Source organism: Mus caroli, chromosome 2, assembly GCF_900094665.2.
Source record: "Mus caroli chromosome 2, CAROLI_EIJ_v1.1, whole genome shotgun sequence".
Classification (NCBI taxonomy): Eukaryota; Metazoa; Chordata; class Mammalia; order Rodentia; family Muridae; genus Mus; species Mus caroli.
Genome location: NC_034571.1, coordinates 10181282 through 10202623, shown reverse-complemented (window position 1 = coordinate 10202623; position 21342 = coordinate 10181282). Strand labels below are relative to the sequence as shown.

Genomic DNA, 21342 nt, shown 5'->3' with positions numbered 1-21342 from the left:
CAGATCCTGAAGACATCCAAAACACCATCAGATCCTTCTACCAAAGGCTATACTCAACAAAACTGGAGAACCTGGATGAAATGGAGAAGCTCCTATCCATTCTTAAACTTCTCTTTACTGATGACACTCAAATGAGTCCAGATCAACAGTTTCTAGAATCTTCATGCTAGGCATTTTTAAACTGTGACGGATTACTGTCACATCAAATTTAGCAATAAACAAACAAACAGTTTTATTCTAGAATTAGTTTTCATGACTTCAACAGTTCCCCTAAGCCTCCCAATCTCACCCCATATACCAAGGTCCCGGTCACAGTTTTTTGTTTGTTTTTTGTCTTTTGTTTTTTGTTTTGTTGGCCACTGAGTATTCCATCCATCAGCTTCTGTAAAAATCTGCCTTTCAGGAAAAGCTACATCAGATGAATGGTGATGCTTCATGCTTTAGAGAATATAAACCACCATGAGAGTGAGAATAAAGATTCGTTTAGGTGGCATATGTATGTGCATCTTAGTCACTCTATACCTTAATTTTTGAAACAAGATCTCTCAGTGACCTTGAAGGTCACTATCTTGACTAGATTGGCTGCCTTGGAGCTCAGAGATATCTGCTTGTTCCTATCCACTCACTAGCACTGGGACCACAGGCACAAATGTTGGGCTTTTATGTGGGTGGTGAGGATGTGACCCTAGGGCTGTGATTGTGCAGGAAACACTTTATTCACTCATTCACTTCAGCTTACAGTGAAGAGTTTTAACACCCTCCTCCCATTTACCTAGTTGTACTGTCACATAGCAAACACCCAAATGTTTGTTGAAAGAATGGACATAATGGCCGTCATGGAATTGGAATCAAAGCTACCGAGAGAGAGGGCATCACAAAATGAAGTTCAAACTTGAAGTCACTTTCCTGAGAGTTGTTTGGCTGTTTCTGTTTCATCTTTACTCAAATGTGCAACACATGACCATAACCTAACTCCTGGGATGTGTTTTTGGTTTAGGGAATATGTACAGTGTGTCCAAAGCCCTGTGGAGAAGGATCCAAGCACAGGCTCTACTTCCCTCAGATTCCTACACCTGTTCAAGGGCATCAAACTAGAGAGGAGTCTGACCAAGGAAGTCTTCCTAACTGTAGGCCATACACTCTGGTCTATCAGAGTCACCAGGTTAGCCTGACCCAAGGAAGATGATGTTTTCACTTGAAGCAGCAGCATCAATGGACCATTGAGACCCTAGCAGAACCAGATCAGCCAAGCAAACCAAAGTAACAAAGGCCCCATGAACTAAACTGTCATCAGTATAACAGCTTATAAATGTAAGCTAAGATCTTTGAGGTGAAAATAAATATATCAATCGCCAGCTAAAGTAAAAGGTTAATTGAGACCCATGTGTATGGGGGTGAATGCTTGTAAATGCAATCCTTGGCGGGCTGAGTCAAGAAGATTACAAGGTTGAGGCTAGCCTGGCCTACAAAGTAAATTTTAGGCTATCCTGGTATATAGTAAGAACTTGCCTCAAAATTACCACAATAAAATAGGGTCCAGTGTCTCATCATATATAACAATCTGGTCACCTGTCATACTAGAACAAGGACAATCACAGTTTGAATAAGAAAGGTATGAAAATAGCAAGATAGATACTGAAAAAGCTAGTTAAGTTTCAGCTTCATTTACAGTCTGATGTAATGGAATACAATCCCCTCTGCCCTAGACAGTTTTGCTAGAGGACAAAGTCTGTTTCTTACCCAGTTCTGTACTCACGGCACCTCTCTTGGCTGCTGACAGTGGATGCCTAATAAAGAATTGTTCAGTTACCTGACTTGAATATGAATGTGCTGAGTATCATCATTATAAATTCTTTCACCACTTCGAGTAAGTTTCTAATAATTCTATTAGTCCACCAACACAGTAGGAACAAGCTGATGGTATTGAGAAAAGAATTTGATGCCAGAATTGTGTACAGCTCTTAAGGTATTGCTTATGACTCTTCTAAACATAGTCTAGGAACTGGTGACAAAGCCTGATTTAGTAGTACCTCTGTAATAAATATAGACCAAGCCACCATAAAGAAAACATCCAAAGGGCTTTCTTTTATATAGATCTTAGAATAATGATACTGGAAAAGGCTTAGAGGTGAGGTCATTCCATCCTTCTTCCTGCCCTCAACGACAACACTTTAAATCTTCCCATAGGTCGGTGCTGCACTTCCAATTAACAAATCCCCTAGCAATGACAGGCCTTTGGAAAACATGGCCTTGTTAAGTCGCCCCCATCATAAATCACACTAGCCTCACAAAGCTTCCTCTAAGATAAAGGTGCCTCTGTGTGCCACTTTTATTTGTGTCCTCCTAATTAAAATCACAAGATGTGTGAGGAGTGCCGGGGGTCCAAGAAATTGATCCCTCTATAGACAGACTCTCAATCCCCTTGCCTCCTCTCATCAAACAGATACCTTCTTTGAAAAAAAAAAAAGGAACTATAAGTGTTTCTGCCACCGTTTGTTGCCTTCATTCACTCATCCACACTGGAGCCTGGGTGCAGGCATCTTCAACTATAGTAAAAATAGTGTCTAATGTCATTCCACTGTCCTGTTCAGAGAACCTGAGACATCAACAAGAAAAAAAGATAATTTGGTCCTTTTAAGTTGATTGGGAAAGGATTTTATTTTTTAACTTTTATTATTTTATTATAATGTTTATTATTTTTGTATGGGGATCTATGGATGTCTCCACCAAAGATAACCCTTACCGCACTACTGAACACCTTTGTGGAAATCCAGCTTTGATTGGTTCCAGGAAGTGCTCTATCAGGGATAGCAGCAGGCATAGAGCTGTGTTATTTTCAACTAGCTTTTAGAACCCCAAATCCAGCCGGATGTGGTGGCGCACGCCTTTAATCCCAGCACTTGGGAGGCAAAGGCAGGCAGATTTCTGAGTTCAAGGCCAGTCTGCTCTACAGAGTGAGTTCCAGGACAGCCAGGGCTACACAGAAAAACCCTGTCTCGAAAAACTAAAAACAAACAAACAAACAAACAAACAAACAAAACCCCAACTCCTAGAAGTTTACACTGATTTTGCTCTATGTTGTGTTTATAAGAAACACTTGTCTCACGATGATGGAAGATGCCCAGGACATATTTATGTTTTATGGACCACGTTAACTGAGGAACCCTGTAGTGCCTGTGTGTGCCCATGTGATCACACATGTCACCAACGCACCAAGGTTTATTCTCATACCCAAACTCTATTCTCTACCCTTCCCTCTCTAGTTAGAAAATTTTGGGTTATTCTTGTAACTGGCTTTGGCAGGATTATTATTGTTTAAAAATAAACTTGAAAAAAAAGAAGTTTCTCATATCCTCAATAGCTTGTAACAATCTACTTGCTAGGGACCATCCCTGGTGACGCTGAATTATTCAGGAGTGATGATTAACCTGTGCTGCCTGTCCTTCTCCCTGGAGATACCTGCAGTTACTATAGGAACAAGCACGGGGAACCATGCAGGCATTACATTATGTCACTCAAGACCATACTGTATTAAAAAAGCTCAGCTCAGGAGTGGATTTGTTCATTTTTCAGGTGAATAATGAACTTCTCAGGAAGTAAGCAAGTGAATGATTTTTTTTTTTTTCAAGACAGGGTTTCTCTGTGTAGCCCTGGCTGTCCTGGAACTCACTCTGTAGACCAGACGGGCCTTGAACTCAGAAATCTGCCTGCCTCTGCCTCCCGAGTGCTGGGATTAAAGGCATGCAACACCACTGCCTGGCTAGCAAGTGAATGATTTTAAGCTAAATACTTTTCAATAATTATTTCATAGTATCTTCCATGGAAAATGAAAGCAATTGGATCAATGTTGTATTGCCATGAAGTTTTGTTTAAAAAAAAAAAAAAACGAAAACAAACAAACAAAAAAAACCCCAAACAACCTAACCTACAGTGGCATGTATAAATGTAGGATTTCTTAAAGTTTTATTTCTATTTATGTGTGTCTACATGTGTCTAGGTGTTTACATAGACCAGAAGAGGCCATTTAGATTACTTAAATTTGGAGTTTCAGGTGGTTGAGAGCCTTGCAATCTGAATGCTGGGATTTGAACCCAGGTCCTTTAGAGGAGCAGTAAGAGGTCTCAGTTGCTCAGCCATCTCTCCAGCCCTATAAATGTAGTTTTAAAGCAATGCAATAATCCTAAGAAAGAGAATGAGTTGACTTTTAAAGGTTTAAAGGTATCATCCTAGTCACAAATATTGTATTTAATAACTAAACTTTTTGTTATTTCTAGTATTTGATTTAAACTGATGTGAAACTGGGCTAGAAAAGCACCAAAGTCATACCGAAGCGATTGAAGGTCGAGCAATTCTCCTCGGGCTGCCCGAGTTTTCTCAGCAGCTCCAAGCTATCTTTTGATCTCAATCATTTTTGGTTTTGTGACTTCCACATAGATGCAGCATTCCATGTCACTGTGTCTGACTGTCAGAACTATCACATAAGGACTGCAGCCTCCAAGCTACCTGAGCGGCTCCTTGTTACACCAAGAGCTTTAGCCGATAGTCTCCAGCCTCGCACATATGCTCCCTTATCTTCTTTACCAGCTTTTCTCTAAAGAAAACACAGCTGGACCAACTGAACACGATTTCCTTAGGCTCCACATGCTTGGCTTCAGGCATCTTTCCCAGGTGGAAGCATATTGTTTTCCTAACAGCCTGATAGAACACTGTCTGTCCCATGTTGTCATGGCTGTCTATGCAATGTACCTTCATTGTAGCGCCACAACAAATTTAAGCCAAAGAAGGCTGTAAAATTTACCTTTTTGATAACTTCCCTTATAATTGAGGCCTTTATGTATAAGCAACAAGTATCTGTTATGACTGTAAGGAAATGGAACTTTTACAATGCTCATAGGACTATCTAGTAAGCCTTGGGCTATGAAATAGCAATTGTCAAAAATGTACTGATGTGCCAGGCGTGCTGGCGCACTCCTTTAATCCCAGCACTCAGGAGGCAGAGGCAGAGGAACCCTGTCTTGAAAAAACAAACAAAAAAAGTACTGATGTGTCCATTAAGTAACTTCCAAGACTGTGGAGAAAGGGATTATTATAATCTGCATACTTTTTAGTAAAATATACAGTAAACCTTGATTGCAGTAGTAAATTTTAAGAATTCTTTCTTTTTTCTGTGCATAAAGTGAATGTCTCAAGGGAAAAATGCCTTGAAAATTGATATTTGAGGTTCCCATGAAATTACCATCTTGCCATGTGATAAGCTGGGTGGTTATAAAAACGCCCATGCTTGCTTGATCTTTAATATCTTAAGCTGAAACTGATGTGCTCAGAGAAGGTTTAACGGGTCCTGGAGAACAAGTCCCACAGGAAACAGAGCTCAAAAAACTAGCATAAAGAAGACAAAGAACTTAGAACCGAGTCCTCATGGGAAACAAAAGAAATGGTCAGAAATCGGCTCTCATGTTTTTAAATTAATAGAAGATGCTAGCTCTATTAACAATCAGTTATGAAACTAAAAGATTTAGGATTGTGAGGAAAAATGCTTTCTTAGCAAGTAGAGTCACAGAAAGCAAAGAGGTGGATTTGCAGAAAATGTTGAAGAGTAAGAAAAATAGAAATACTTGCTTGTTGTAGTGGCAGTCATATCTATAACTGATCATGAATGGGGAACATTTTGATTCAGTAGACCCACAGTAGAAACAGATGTTTGTGCATGAGTTGGGGTTGACTGGTGCATCTGAAGTAACAAGGTTCTGGTCTTAGGCTACTTCTGGCCTTTCCTATGCCCATGGTAAGTGAGTGGCAGGATGAGGGGCTGTAAGGCAGTTGAGTGGTGCATGTTCCTAGGGTCTCTGTTTCTTGGTTGGATATCTTTCTCTGATTCTAAAAAAATGACACCCTACCCTCCTAATTCCTCAAGTAAGAAACATGAATGTTACCTCTCCCGATACTTGATGGACTATGAAGTGTCTTTTTTTCCAGCAGATATTATTGCTAAAATATCTTTCCCACTGTCTTCCATCAGCTGCTATACTGCCATAGCTATGGCATATGGCATATGGCATAGCTATGCCATAGCTATGGCCTCCCCAAGCCAAGTCTCTTTTTTTGTGGTCTAGTCTCCTAAGCTTGGATCTCAGGCTTCTCTAAGCAGAGATGCTTGTAAAACATAAACATGGTTGTGTTCATCTCTTCCCTGAAAAACTGGTGTAATTATCCATCATTTAAAGAGCCAGGCTTGTTAAATGGCAATTAAAAACCCCTCGTTTGTACAAGATTAAGATAAAAGGTGGAGGCAGAATTAAGAATTTAGAATGTAAAATGAGATGGACTGGTGTCACAGAAAAAAAAAAAATGTGCCAAGATCTTGGAAAAGCTATAGACCAGAGAAAAGAGAAAGTCATTCAGATTATTATCACTATACCCAGGGAAGAGAGACAGAGTGGATTGAGACATCTGACCGAAAGGCTGTGGTACTTAAACCGTGAAAAGAATGGGAGAGCAGAGGTGGGACTGGGAACAGAGGTTAAGAAACCCAAAGTTATTGATTTATTTGTAATGCACCAACCATTCGGAAGGAGCAGCACATGGAGTGTCTAGTGTCTTCAGCAAAGCAAAATATATTTGCCTGTACTTGGCTAAAGCAAGAGAATAAAGAAAAAGGCCAGTGAGTGTAACAAACACCATTAGGAACTTGGACAGGCCTAGTAGCTTTATTTGAATGAATTAAAAATGTTTTTGAGGGCATTCTTGGGTGTTTTAAGCAACATATTTCACATTCGAGTCCTTTCCCCAGTATTTAGCAGCTCCTAGAACAAACCCTCTTTATTCAAGGACTCAGCTGCCAGCACCCCATGAAAAATCCACTCTATCCTGTTTGTCAGACTGCTTTTGGAGGTATTTGGATTTAAGTTAACCATGTGTTCTATCTTCTCAGGTGGCCTTGGTATTTGCTTCCCGGATCCACCCTGCCTTGTCTTCTGACAGAGTTGACCTTTGCCTTACACTCCTATCTCTGGGTCAGCTATCTTCTTCCCTCAGAGTCCACAAGGAATAATTCCACTCTGGAAACTTCCCTCATAAATATGGGGATCACACACTCCTACTTGCACCTAATGTTTTCTTATAGAAAAATGCGAACCACCATGAGTTCTGTATTTTATTGTTGGTTTACTTGTCTGCTTGTTTTACTTTAAGGAACCTGAACCCAAGGGAAGGTGGAGGAGACTGAGAGATGAACTATATCTATTTATTAATACATGGCCCCATAGTGAATAGTCCTTACATACCAGAAATTAAATGTGCTATCCCTTTTCATATCTCTTAAGTGCTAAGATCCTCTTTCTGCTATGTAAAAACATAACAGAAAAATGAGAAAGGATCATAAACCTGGGTGACAACTCCCAGAAGCCAGGCTTTTCCTGGTCATTTGTATGGTTTTCTCTAGAAGTGAGCCTTTGGAGGAAAGAAATTTCCCCTTATATTAAATTTGTAGCTTTGAGACGGTAGCTGCTACAAAAGGGCAACTGTAGATTTTTAGTAAGTACATTGTGGAGTAAGGAGTAGATGGGAGACTTGATAGTCAAAGCTGGAATTTCATGGCTGTGGAGTGTGTGGGAAAGAGAAGGTTATTCTGAATGTCATGCATTGTAAAATGATTTCACCTTTGCTGAAGAAACTCTGCATGCAGCAAGGTAACAGAATAAATGATAATGTCCAAGGATGAGTGAGCGATTGCTTTCACATTGATTCCAGAGACCTCTGAAGCAGATGGTCTGACATGGCTATTGATTTGAGGAAAAGCTGAGCCACTGAGCCGGATGTAAAATTCCCCAACTCCTCCTCAGAGGTCAGCCAGACCTTGGGAAGATTTGTCTAGTTTTCCTTTTCTAATAAAAAATGATTAAGAATCATGGACCTAGGTTTGAATTAGAATAAGAATTATTTTCTTGAACAATAAGCACATTATTAAAAGGAAAAATGTTGTAATAAAAGGCACTACTGGAGAGACTTTTACACGAGACAGATCTGCTGAGTCAGGGATGTTTAGGAAAAGCATAATCAAGAAATAGGTTTGTTCAGATGTTAGAGAGTCTGAATTGTCCTCTGTACAGAAAAATACCAACCAATCTTATCATTGTGTAAATGTACCAAATAGTTTCCATTGTCAAACTTCCCTCTTATCTCCCCGCCAGTGGTTAAATTGTCAAAGGCTGGGTCATTGTGTAACATGTATCTGTTATTATTTATTAGAAAGCTAGTGGGTGTTTTTCATAGCATTCAATGCAGACAGCAGCACTTTATATCCTTCTTCCGTATGGTGGGTTGAATGAGACTGTCTCCCATGGGCCCACACATCTGAACCCTTGCTCCTTGGTTGCTGTCACTGTTTGGAGAGCTTTAGGAGGTGCAGCCTTGTTGGAGAGAATATGGGAGGCAGGTGCAAGAGTCTGAAGACTCATGTCTTCTCTCTACTTGTAAGTCCAAGGTGTGAGCTCTGGGCTTGCTGCTCCTAGCCTAACATGGTTCCTTTCCATGATGGTGATCAACATTTATCTCCCAGCACCATAAGCACAAACAAATCCTCTCTTCTATAAGTTGTCTTTATTGTGGTTTAGCAACAGTAGAAAGCAAATGAATACAGTGGTATTTAAAAACATATGACAGCTGGGCGTGGTGGCACTCACCTTTAATCCCAGCATAAAGGGAGGCAGAGGCAGACAGATTTCTGAGTTCGAGGCCAGCTTGGTCTACAAAGTGAGTTCCAGGACAGCCAGGGCTATACAGAGAAACCCTGTCTCAACCATATATATATATATGGTCATGTATTTTAAGCATGCAGTTCTAGAACGCACACAAATAAGGTGTCAATCAGATCTTTATCATAAATGGTCCTTGAACTTTCATATTAATGGTACCCCCACTGAACCTTGGGCAACACCTAATTAGTTTCTATTAAATGTAACTTTGGCTTTTGAAATAATATCATCTAGAATCACTATTTAGTCTTTTTAAAATTATATCTTGTTACTTGAAAAATACTGTTAAACAAATGAATAGTCGTACACAGGTTTTGAGAAAATACTTGCAAGATATAGAGCCTTGAATTTAGATATATTGATTCTTAAATAAAATTGGCTACTTACTAACAAATGGTCAGCCCTGAAAACCTACACACACAAGAACCATTACAAGAAGAACAAGAGGACTCCATGGCAAGGTTTGTAACAACAGCATGAAACATCCCCACTCTGCTGGCTCCATCTCGAGTAATTTTTTCTCTTTTACCGAACAAAACAAAACAAAACAAAGTTTTGCCTTTTCAACCTTCTTGCTCCTCTTTCTCTCTCATTATTCTGGTCACTTCCCAAGAATTTGAGATGTGAACCAAAGGCCTAATCATGAAATATTCCACTTTTTAGAAAACATCTTAGGTTCTACAAGTTTTAGAAAAGTTTTAGGCCTGGGTGACCTTGGATCTAGCGAAATGATGAACTGCAAATTTGGACTCACTAAACTTTAAAACATTTATGTCCAGCCTCAAGCACTATTTATTATATACTTTATCTCTCTGTTTGAAAAGATTTTTCAAATCTTTTTTATATGTATATGTGTGTGCAAATATGTGCATGTGTATGGGTGTTCACATAGGCTAGAGCTGTAAGAACTGGGAGCTGGAGTTTCAGACAGTTCTACCTGATGTATGTGCTGGGAATGGAAAGTCTGGTCCTTTGAGAGAACAGTGCATGCTCTTATGCACTGAGTCATCTCCCCATCATACTACACCATATCTGCCTCTTAAACAATAAGACTTGTTATTTCAACATCAGCTCAAAAGAAAATCAAGTTGAAGGGGTCTGCAACCCTATAGGAGCAACAACAATATGAACTAACCAGTACCTCCCCACACCCCCAGCTTGTGTCTCTAGTTGCATATGTAGCAGAGGATTGGCCTAGTAGGCTATCAATGGGAGGAGAGGCCCTTGGTCTTGGGAAGATTATATGCCCCAGTACAGCAACATGCCAGAGCGGGAGTGGGTGGGTTGGGGAGCAGGCTGGGGGGAGGGTATAGGGGACTTTTGGGATAGCATTTGAAATGTAAATGAAGAAAATATCTAATAAAAAAAGAAAGCTAAAAAAATAAAATAAAATTAGTTGCTGAACTTAAAAAAAAATAAAAACATTAAAAAAAAAAAAAAGAAAATCAAGTCGAAATATACTTTCTTTGATTGTGTTAGTTCAATTATAGTGGTCAAATAGGACAGGAGTAAAACAGGGTCACATTTATCCACTGTATCAAACTGTGCAGCTATATTTGAGAAATTAAGGTTTTAAAATTTAAATGACAATGCAAACTTTTTCAAATGCTGTCTTTTTGTATTTTTAACACAAATGAGAGAGAGAGAGAGAGAGAGAGAGAGAGAGAGAGAGAGAGAGAGAGAGAGAGAGANAAAAAAAAAGAGAGAGAGAGAGAGAGAGAGAGAGAGAGAGAGAGAGAGAGAGAGAGAGAGAGAGAATATCCTAGATCTTTGCACTTTAGGGGACTTCCCAGTGAAGGAGAAGGAGGAAACAGAAAGAAGAAAGTTCAAACATAACGACCAGCCTGCAGTCAGAGCTGACTTTTCTCCAGAAACTTCTGGAAGAGGAGTCACTCCTCCAGTCAATCCAGGGAGCTGTGGTTCCCTTGAGCTGCTGTTGACTTGCTCAAAGCTTATGTTGAGCCAGGGCTCTGGGATGGGCCTTGAGTGGCTTGCTGGGAGAAAAGCTGGGGTGCTGATATTGGGAGTTACCCGCTGGACTTGTAGACCCTAGGAATTTCTTTAGGGCTCAGGTAGCCTCTCTCTACTGTGTGCAGCATCTACAGATGGCAGAAATTCGAGACTAACTATAGTTTCAGTGCAAAGGTCATTGGGAAATATATGTAACCAGCTTTTAATTTTGTGGTCCATGGGCTTGTACTTCTGCCATTGCAGCTGCATCAGAGCCTTTTATATTTTCTCTGTGGATCTCTACAAGCATTAAACAGGGAGCCCTCATTCTCCTGCACTGTAGCCTGCAGCAATCACCATTCTCGTTTTCTGTATCAAAGGAGTCAAACTCATCCAGGCACTGTACGTAAGTAGGCTCGTAGATGGTGGTTTTCTTTTACTTTCCTTTATCTACTTTGTAGTGTGTGCTGATTTGTTTTTTATGGCTGAAAAATGTTCTATTGTATATTGGGTGTGGCAGTGTGAACCTGTAATTCTAGGAATCTCTATGCTCTTTTCTATAGTAGCAGTACCATTTACTGGGTATGGAATTATGTCTCATGGTTTTGATTTAGATTCACCAGATTACTAGAGCTGCTAACCATATTGTCACGAATGTCTGGAAGTCTTTTCTGAGGGTATTTCCACTCTGTTCTTGGCTCTTTTTTTTTTTTTTTTTTTAAATTGAGTTACATACTTTGTTGTTAAATTGTGGGATTTTTTTTTTTTTAAGTTCTGGATGTTAATTTCATTTGGTATATATGTTTTCCAAATACTTCCTTTGATTATTTGAGTTACTTTAAAAATACAACTATTTTTTCTTTGACAGTTTCATATATGTATCTCATATATTTTGATTATATTCATCCCATTGCCTTCTATCATCTCCCTGCTCTCTCTGAGCCCCTTCTTTCAAAAAAAAAAAAAAAAAGTTCTTACTCTTTTCATGCCTTTGTGCGTGTATGGCCTCCTGGGATTCATTAGGGTTGCCTAGGTGAACATGGTGAGGATTACTTACTGGAACACAGGGCCACTTCCCTGTGGCTCCCCACTGATGTAAGCTGATCCCCTGAAGTTGCCTTTGAATCCTCTTGAATTTTGACACTGACTCCTTCTCCTGGTTTCTTTTTGGTTTTACTGTTCCTACTTTTGTGGTTCAGGGCCAAGAAATGAGTGCAAATCCACCGGCACGATTTCTTCTTAAATTTCTTCTTCTTAAATTTGGGGCTCTGAAGAACACTTAGCAGTAAGCTTTATGCATAGTATGAGATAAAGAAATCACTTTTTTGCAGAAATTCTATTTCTCCAGCACTATTTACCAAAAGCTGAGAGCCTCCTAAGCAAGGATTCCTTCAGTGGATGATTCTGGAGCCGCTGGTTACTGTTTCAAAGGTTAAACAAATAATGATTAAGTTGTGCATAACTTAAGGTAGATTTTGACCCCTCACAAGTTGAACAGTGCTAGAGATCTAAGATCATTGACATTCTTCAGGAAGGAACAAAATAACTTAAGCCTTCTTGGAAAGACTGGAAAGTTAAAGAATATTTTGCTGATTAAAGAGCAACTGGCTGCAAGCAGCCCTCAAATTCTGGACTCAGCTGGCCAGAGTGGTCGCCCTCTTGCCGGCTAGGTGAGCTGGGGGCTGCTGAGGAGCATGGCCTCACATTTTCTCTGGGGTTTTGTTACTTTATTGATGGTACCCGGATTAGATGGCAAAACTGGAACGCCGGAGCGGAAGCTACAGAAAAGGATTGCTGATCTCCACCAGTAAGTATAACCATGGCTTATTTCTGCTAAGGGACTGGAGTCTATCCTCGCTGTGCGTAACAAATAACACGAGAAGTCAAAGTTTCTAAAGGAAAGCAGCGATGTTAAAAAGCCACTGGGGAAAAGATTTGGGCTGGTATAAAGAACTGTTTTCTGATTTACAAATGGTCTTTGTCCACTTGTGAGTGAGTCACATCTGCAATTCCTGGGAAATATATCATTAAGAAATTCTCAGAGAAATAATGATAGATGAATAGAGATGGTTTAGTTGGATTGAGTGTGACATGAGGATATGTATAGCAAGTCTGTCATTATTCTGCAAGAAACTTGGTTTAAAATTTAAAATTCTATGTGCTAATTACTGATGAATTCTCTGCTCAAATTGTGTAGGCCTCGGATGACTACGGAGGAGGGAAACTTAGTGTTTCTTACAAGCTCTGCCCAAAACATTGAATTTAGAACTGGTTCCCTGGGGAAAATCAAATTAAATGATGATGACCTTGGCGAATGTTTACACCAGGTAATGCACTGGGAAAACACAGATGTTGCTTTGTTAATCAATATATACTAGCTTAAATTGACCAGCTCAATATTAGTCAGCACCTTGAATCCTGAGCATAGAAAACACAACCGTAAGATCAGTTCTTAAAAAGAAGCCTTTTGCTGGAGAGATGGCTCAGTGGTTAAGAGCACTGACTGCTCTTCCAGAGGTCCTGAGTTCAAACCCCAGCAACCACATGGTGGCTCACAACATCTGTAATGAGAAAAAGAAGCCTTACAAAGACTTCATGGTGAGGAGAGAGGGGTCAATGCCAGAAGAGGAGGCTCATTGCTTAGGGACAGATTTCACCATTCAGAGAAGAGCCAGAAAGTCAGAGCTCCTCTACCAGAGAGGAAGTAAGGAGGGGACCAGAGCAAGCACAGATGTGTTCTGCAGGGAGGGAAAAGGGAGAACCAGAGCAGGCACAGATGTGTTCTGCAGCACTATTGCCATAGCAGAGTAGTCAGTTACTCTAATACTTTATTGAATGCTTTCCATACTCAGCATTAATAACATCACGTGCTGCGGCTGGGTCATGCACTTGTGTGTTATATTGCTTGACTCTCAGGACTCCCCCATGAAAGTGTTGATTATTATTCCACTTATGAGTTACAAAGTGGGCAAATACTTAATGCCCCAAAATAGCCAATAAGTAATTGGGGAAAGATTTAAAATTCAAAAGGTCTCATTCAAAACCATACATTTTTGTGTTACTAGGGGTTGAATGGAGAAAGTTTTAAATTATATCGTTGTCATGCTCTCTCTCATTGAGCTATAGCCCAAGACTACCACACTTCTTAATATGCACTCTAAAATGTTATTACATTATGGGAAAATACATATACAAAAGTCATTGTAGCTCTAGAAGAGTCAACTGAGCTTTGCCACATGTTTTGAATTTATAATAACGAGGCTTTAGTGCTTGCTCCTGTAAGATGGAAATATTTTTCCATATTGTTATTCTTTTTCTTTTCTTTTTAAAATATTAGATCCAGAGAAACAAAGATGATATTATAGATTTAAAAAAGAATACAACTGGTCTTCCTCAAAATATACTCAGTCAAGTCCACCAACTTAACTCGAAGGTAAGGTTGACATACGCATTGCGTTCATGGTAAGAGCAAACGAGTTCTTCTCAATCCAACTTTGTACGTAGTGAGCTCTTTTGTCTTTAACTGTTTATTGTTACATTGTGAACTTTGGGGTCAAGTGGCATAGCTGTAATGGAGGCTAGGGAGTGGTAGTGGCAGAAGGCAGTAAGCACTACGGCAAGGCTTTGTTCAAGTTCTGATAGCATCTCCCTTGCCCAAGACTTGGCTTTGTTCAAGTCCTGATAGCATCTTCCTTGCAGACTGAGGGGGGGTTATCACTGTCTTTGTGCTGTAATCTCCTTGTGAAGGAAACAGAGAGTCAGCTTATCAGTGGGCTGAACTTCTTTTTTTAAGACCTTTAAAAATTTACAGGTAGAAAGAAACCCCAGAAGGGAGGGGAATAAGGAGGGGGAAAATAATGAATGAAAACCAACCAAGCAAAATGAGTCCCTAAAAGAGCAGCATAGCAGCGGGTAACATCACGTGACAGTCTCTGCGCTCCGTAATTGGTGCATTTTCTTCCCCGCTGCTACAGCTCGTGGATCTTGAGAGAGATTTTCAAAGCTTACAGCAGGTAAGTTCTACGGATGGATAGTCACCGAAAATATGTAAGCAACATTTCTAAGGTAAATATGGCTGTTGTTCCTCTGTAAACCTAGTACTCAGGAGGCCGAACCAGGAGGATTGAGAGTTTGAATCCAGCTTACCGTACGTAGCAAGTTACAGACCACCTTGATATACATAGTGTGAATTAACCTAAAATAATAATAATAATAATAATAATAATAATAATAATTAGTAGTAGTAGTAGTAGTAATATTATTGAGTCAATAGTTTCATTTTAAGCGGTCAATCAATACCAAGGACTTGATTTTCCATTGTTTGATTCCTGTTCCCGCCTTCGTCCCCTAGGATGTACGAGAAAACCCAGGGCAGTATGCCACCCTAAGGTCACTAAGAATGTAGGATCTTATACACCTGAGTTCACAGCCCTCAAGCCCCACCCCTTACTGTCTCCTTTAGCCATCCTGCTGTGGCTTTACTTGTGTATGTTTGGTCAGCTAGTGATCCCCCAGCTGGCATCAATAACTGAGTCTCAGAAAACCACATAGCCTCTCCACGCTGAGCTCAGAATACTGGGGCTGTACAGAGTTCTCAGTTCCTTAAAACTGCACTGGCTGGCAATTCAGCTTAAAACACTTCCCAGAGCAAATACACTCTAACCTTGCTATGTGTAGGCAAGACTGTGTTCATTTATGCTTTTCGCCTTCCTTGTGGGCAAATGACTAAAACTTCGGTTGAAACCATAACCCTTTTGCCCAAAGAAATGTATAGAATGTACCAATACTTATGATTCTGAATGAAGTTTCTGCAATTCCCAGTTAATAATATCTGCTCAAATAGTTACAACTTATTTCCATAATGGTTGACCTCCTACTGTGGGTATTAAGTTTGATGAACAAGTTCTGATCTCTGTTCATCATTTTGAAAACAGATTGTACATCAGCTTTCACATCAACAGGGAATAGCTGAGCACATGAGAACATGTAAAGAGAACTGGCTGCTGTGGAGCAAAGCATCATGGGGGTTTTCAAACTCCTTACAGTGCTTCCCAGTTTCATGGCTGGTCAAGAACGGAGATTGCGATTAAAATGAGCTTCCGCTGTTCTCTCCCCTATCGTCTGGGTCAAGGTTTTAATGGTTTCCAATGTCAATTTCCTTCTGCTCGGTGACAGGACGAGGTCAGCACAGTCACTGCCACCCCCTCCTCCTCTTCCTCCTGACTGCTAACTAATTTTTGTTCCTGCTAGAACCCCCAAATCTATGGCTTTGAACTGCTTTCATTCACCAGAAAACTCAAAACTTTGTGGCCAATGTTCTTAATAATGTCCTTTGGCCCTTTACTGGACATAACTCATTGTGGTTCTGACATAAAGACAAATCATAGGAGGGAAGAAAGCAGAATTCACAGACACACATGCAAGTATAGTCCTGGGATTTATGACCAGGGCAGAGAAAGAATGGGCTTTGCAGTAAACAGCACTGGGCTAGTTGGAGATCACACCCTTCGTCAGCTACCGGAATTTTGTCCACAGAACTAAGTTGGTTTTCTCTGAGCCTTTGTTGGTACATGTGTATGGATATAAAAAACACGTTGTCCCTGTTTGAAACAGGATTTGACTAAGGTCAATGCATTAAAATGTCTTGACTGCATCATCACTTGCCCTCGATGAAACTGTTGCCTCTGCACCCCCAAATCTTTACAAATTGTACAGAATAGTGCCCGGTAGCTGACGAATGGTGAGATTCCCCAGTTTGTGTGGACAAAGGTAGCCCTGTTTGCTGTTCTGGTCTAAAAGCAGTCAGGTGAGCAGAGGGCAAAAGGTGTATCTGCTGGCTCCATTTCAAACAAAGGGGCTTGGAGAGAAAAGAGTTCAGTCATCTGAGCCAGTGGCAGGAGGGGTGGTAATAAAAGATGATCCGTTTTCAAAGGCTTATCTAGAGGTACCTGAAATAAGACCACTAGGCAAAAGAGTGGAAATTTCCATTTCATTTTCTTAGTGCAATAGCAACATTCATTCTTATACCCGCATTTGAAGACTTCTTCCTCCCTCCCTCCCTTCCTTCCTTCCTTCCTTCCTTCCTTCCTTCCTTCCTTTCTCTCTCTCTCTCTTTTAAGATTTATTTATTTATTTATTTTATGTGAGTACACTGTAGCTGTCTTTAGACACACCAGAAGAGGGCATCAGATCCTGTTACCATGTGGTTGATGGGAATTGAACTCAGGACCTCTGGAAGAGCAGTCAGTGCTAGAAATCTTTATTCCTGTCTAGTAGCACTTGTTTCTCAGATGAACCATGCTCTAAAGTATGTAGGGTGTCAAGGAAAATGAGCATGATTGCAATTTTTACAAGAGAATTGACTAGAAGGGGGAAGAGAGTCATTGGAGGAATTCTGGAGGAAGCCCTCACAGGTGAGGAGAAACCCACAGGCTAACTGAAGCGCTCTTCACTGTGCACTGAGGACAAGCACTATTCTCTCGCTGACTTAACTGTCCTGTCCTTTTTTTCAGAATGTGGAGAGAAAAGTTTGCAGTAGCAATCCCTGCCACAATGGCGGCACCTGTGTCAACCTGCATGACTCCTTTATTTGTATCTGCCCTTCACAGTGGAAGGTGAGTCACTCAGGCTTTCACTTAAAAATCAGAGAACGGCTGGCAGGGAGCCAGCCATGGCTTCTTCGGATGCATTCAGACACACCTATTATCCACCAAAATTTCTAGGATTCTGTGTCTCACGAGTCACAGTGACTTGTGCCAAATAGTGGCAGAGATGATGATTTAAACCCTGGGCCATGATGGTTCGTTCTGTTAGCACTGGCTTGAGTAGTTCAGCACTGGAAAGCATGGGCTGAGTCTTGGAGTGCATATGTGAATATTCTTGCCCTCTTCTCTTTTAGTAGCAGTGAGAATACTGCATACACTGACACCAACAAAATCACTAAGTAACCACCCCCAAGTATAGCAGCCTTTTGAAATAAGGACTCATCTATGTAAAGATTCTCTCTTGTGACCACTTGACCAATGTACTCCTGTGAGGAGCATCTTGCTCCTGGTCTGATCTGAGTTCTAGAAGAATCTTAGCCCAAGATTAATATTATTAATATTGTATTTGCTTTCACCAAGGGCTTATTGTCCACATATAAGTCATTAAATATATTGTATAAATATTGTTCCATAAATGCCCATGTCCTATGGTGCCTGACTGGGTTCTTTACATCTCTGCAGGGTCTCTTCTGCTCAGAGGATGTTAACGAGTGTGTACTTTATGCTGGAACACCCTTTGGCTGCCAGAGTGGATCCACTTGTGTGAACACCATGGGGAGTTTCAGGTAACTTCTTTTTAAAATGTTGTGTGTATTTCTGGAGGACAAGAAAAGCAAGTCATTACAAGTATCCAAATGACGGTCTATAATACCAGGAGACTAAGGCACCCATAGGGGCTACCTGACTTTTATTGAACATATTCATAGATATTTTTTGCTCAAATAAATACAAATTTTCACCCCATGAAGAAGTCATTTTAGCAGCATCTCTGAGGAAGGAGAAGGCCAGCATGACTGTCACAGAGTGATCAGAAAACGTGGTGCAAGCTGAGTTGATGCCTGAGCAAGAATCAGATTCTTAAAGAGCAGCTATGGGATGAAATTATGTGGCGCAGGCACAGGCCACCATCCCTGTGTCCCAGTGCTATGCTAATTTCATATACTAGCATGCTTACAGTTGCAATATGGGCACTTCATTCACACTGTGAAAGAATGTTGACCAAAACAACAAAGATTGAAAGAACATTCAGAGACCCAGTTAATACACTGCATTCTCAATTAGCCATAAGGTCCCAGCAGCCATAATGCCCCATGCAGCTTGTCCCTTTACAGACTCATTTTGATCAAATGATGCACTCATGGCATCTTCCGATAACCTCATCCCACCTATAGTCTTGCCCAGGAAACCGTCCCTTAAACTGAACTAGATACCACAAAGCCTCTGTCTTCCCACTGGACTTCAGCAGTGTTGGTCAGTAAAGCCAGCTGCTGCCTCCGATGCACATTCTGATAATCAAGTCAGGAAGTTTATGCTTGATCATTGGCAGATTTACTAGTGTAGAGTTTCTTAAAATAATTTTTGCGAGGAACTTAACAGCATCTTTTGCTAGATTTTGGCTACCTGCCTGTGTTCCAAGGCCCCATAAGGATTAAAAAGCCAGTTTTGCTACCGCACGACTTCCTCATTGCTCAGCAGAATAATCTAACTTGATTAAAGGGCGGTTTATTTGTTCCCTTCCTCACGCCTCTGGTGTCTTGTAGCAGTGCCCTGCAGAAATGAGTGTAATAATTTTGCTTTAACCCTGTCATCTTTTAACATACTTTCTCAAGAAGGAACCATAGTTCCTTTGTTCTGAGCTTTAATACTTTGATTCACTCTAGGTTAATAAATTTGACTCAGGCAAACTTCTACTACGCATGTTTATAAATTCAATTATTGTGCACAACCCCAAATGGCCACCTCTCCCTTATGTCTAATACTATGTTCTCTGAGAGGCCTGGTCATGGGGCATAGTGATTGGAGTCATTAGTAAAAGCCATAGCTTTGAAGGACAACCAGTGAACTTTTTGAGGGCTTTACTGTTCAGACTTTGTATCTAATTGAAACCATGCCCAGTGACATTGCTGCCAGTCACAGTCTGGCTCCAGCTGACTTTCATTCCCTTGAAAGCATTATCGCATGGTTTCTGTTTATGGCCATTTATCAATCAGAGTGTCCAACTGGAGATATCAGTGACAAGTGTCCCAAACTGACTCCTAGCACATTTGATTGCTTGCCTCCACAGTATCTAGTAATGTCCTGGAGGTTAGATATCATTCCAATATTTCTTATCTCACCACCTGTTGGTGCATTCTATGCCAGTAAATCTGTGGTGGTGTGGGTCAAAGAGGAGCCGTTCATATAAGCCTTGCTATTGGTTTTCTAGCATTATTTTTCATACTTACCCTATAAAAGGGGGAAGGGGGGAGGGACCTGTAGCATTCACAATTCACAACTCTTCATTGCATGTCAAGGATGTGAGATACACACACAAGAAGGGAGAGGAAGAAGGAGAGAGGGAGAGACAGTGTTGTTTCTCGGAGGGAGGTAGCATACCCTTACAAGACAGGACTGAACTCGCTCTTGTTCCCTACGCACAGGAAAGCAGAAGGATTTCTGCTAACTCTTGGCTCCTGGTTGTTTCTAGATGCTGCCCTTATAGATTTACTGGGGGACATTTGAAAGCAGAGCATTTAACTCTTAATTTCTTGGTATGAAAATGGTTTATGTAGCCTGGAGAATCCAAGTTGAGTACATCTTTTTTTTTTTTTTTGGTTTTTCGAGACAGGGTTTCTCTGTAGCCCTGGCTGTCCTGTAACTCACTTTGTAGACCAGGCTGGCCTCGAACTCAGAAGTCTGCCTGCCTCTGCCTCCAAGTGCTGGGATTAAAGGTGTGAGCCACCACGCCCAGCAAGTTGAATACATCTTAAATACATGAATTGAGGTATATTCCAGGAACTTGTGTCTATATGTACGTTTTCCTGTATTCGTGCATGGATGCACATGTATGTAGCAGCCAGGGAACAACCTCAGATGTCTCTCCTCAGGTGCCATCTACCTTGGGTTTTGTTTGTTGTTTTTGTTGTTGTAATTTTTATTATTTTTTAAATTTTATATGTCTGAGTGCTTTGCCTCCATGCATATCTGTGTACCACATGCATGCCTAGTGCTCACATAGGAGAGAAGAGGTGTTTACTTCCTGGAGTTACAGATGGTTGTGAGCTGCCCTGTGAGTGCTGGGAACCACACCCAGGTACCCTGGAAAGGCAGCACGTGCCTTTAACTGCCTACACACTTCTAGCCCCTCAGCTTGGTTTTTAGACAGTCTCCCATTGGTCTGGAAAGTGCCAAGTAGACCAGGCTGACTGGCCAGCCAGACCCAGGGGCCCTCCTCTCCCTGACGTTCCATTACCAAGATTATTAGTGTAAGCCACAGTGCCTAGACCTTTTTTCCCTCTCTCCTTTTTCAATGGGTTCTGGGCATTGAGCTCTTGTCTTCACACTTACAAGACAAGCAATTCACTGGCTAAGCCATTATCCACCCTCAACATCTTGAAGGGATGAAATAAAATATATATTGCTCATTAGCATAAAATTTAGTTTTTGCTTTGTGAGAATATATGTAATAAAATACTGAGCATTTAAACCATTTCTGGAATTCTGTTAAGTCTGTGAAGTGAAAATGCTTAATTACCAGTAGTTTCACTGGGTTCAGAAGCTCCTTTGGGAAACTGAACCATGGAGTTAATAAGGAAATCATGAGCTGCTGTTGAATGATCTGAGTTAGCAATGTGTGGGTATGGCAAGCTATTAGAAAATTCTGTGAGTCAGCTTAGTTGGGGGACATGGAATTCTTTCTTCACAAGTTTAACAATTCATAATTATGAATGTCTTTGAGAAGATGAGGCATCATGTAAGTACTATTAGTTGGGATCCTTGTTTTATTGGCAATTTCTTTTCTTTTTTTTTGATTTTTAATATTTTTATTACATATTTTCCTCAATTACATTTCCAATGCTATCCCAAAAGTCCCCCATAGCGCCCCCCACTTCCCT

General features: G+C 40.7%; 1 protein-coding gene across 1 annotated transcript in view; it reads left to right on the top strand.

Annotated features, from left to right (window-relative positions):
* The first annotated feature begins 12243 nt into the window (after positions 1–12243).
* The window catches only part of Cubn (cubilin), a 225260-nt gene continuing 216161 nt past the window's right edge, over positions 12244–21342 (top strand). The window contains exons 1-6 of the mRNA XM_021155681.2: positions 12244–12510; positions 12901–13030; positions 14041–14136; positions 14678–14716; positions 17216–17317; positions 17930–18033. Coding sequence (XP_021011340.1) covers positions 12398–12510; positions 12901–13030; positions 14041–14136; positions 14678–14716; positions 17216–17317; positions 17930–18033 — 584 coding nt within the window. The 5' untranslated portion in view covers positions 12244–12397. The remainder of the gene's footprint in view (positions 12511–12900; positions 13031–14040; positions 14137–14677; positions 14717–17215; positions 17318–17929; positions 18034–21342) is intronic.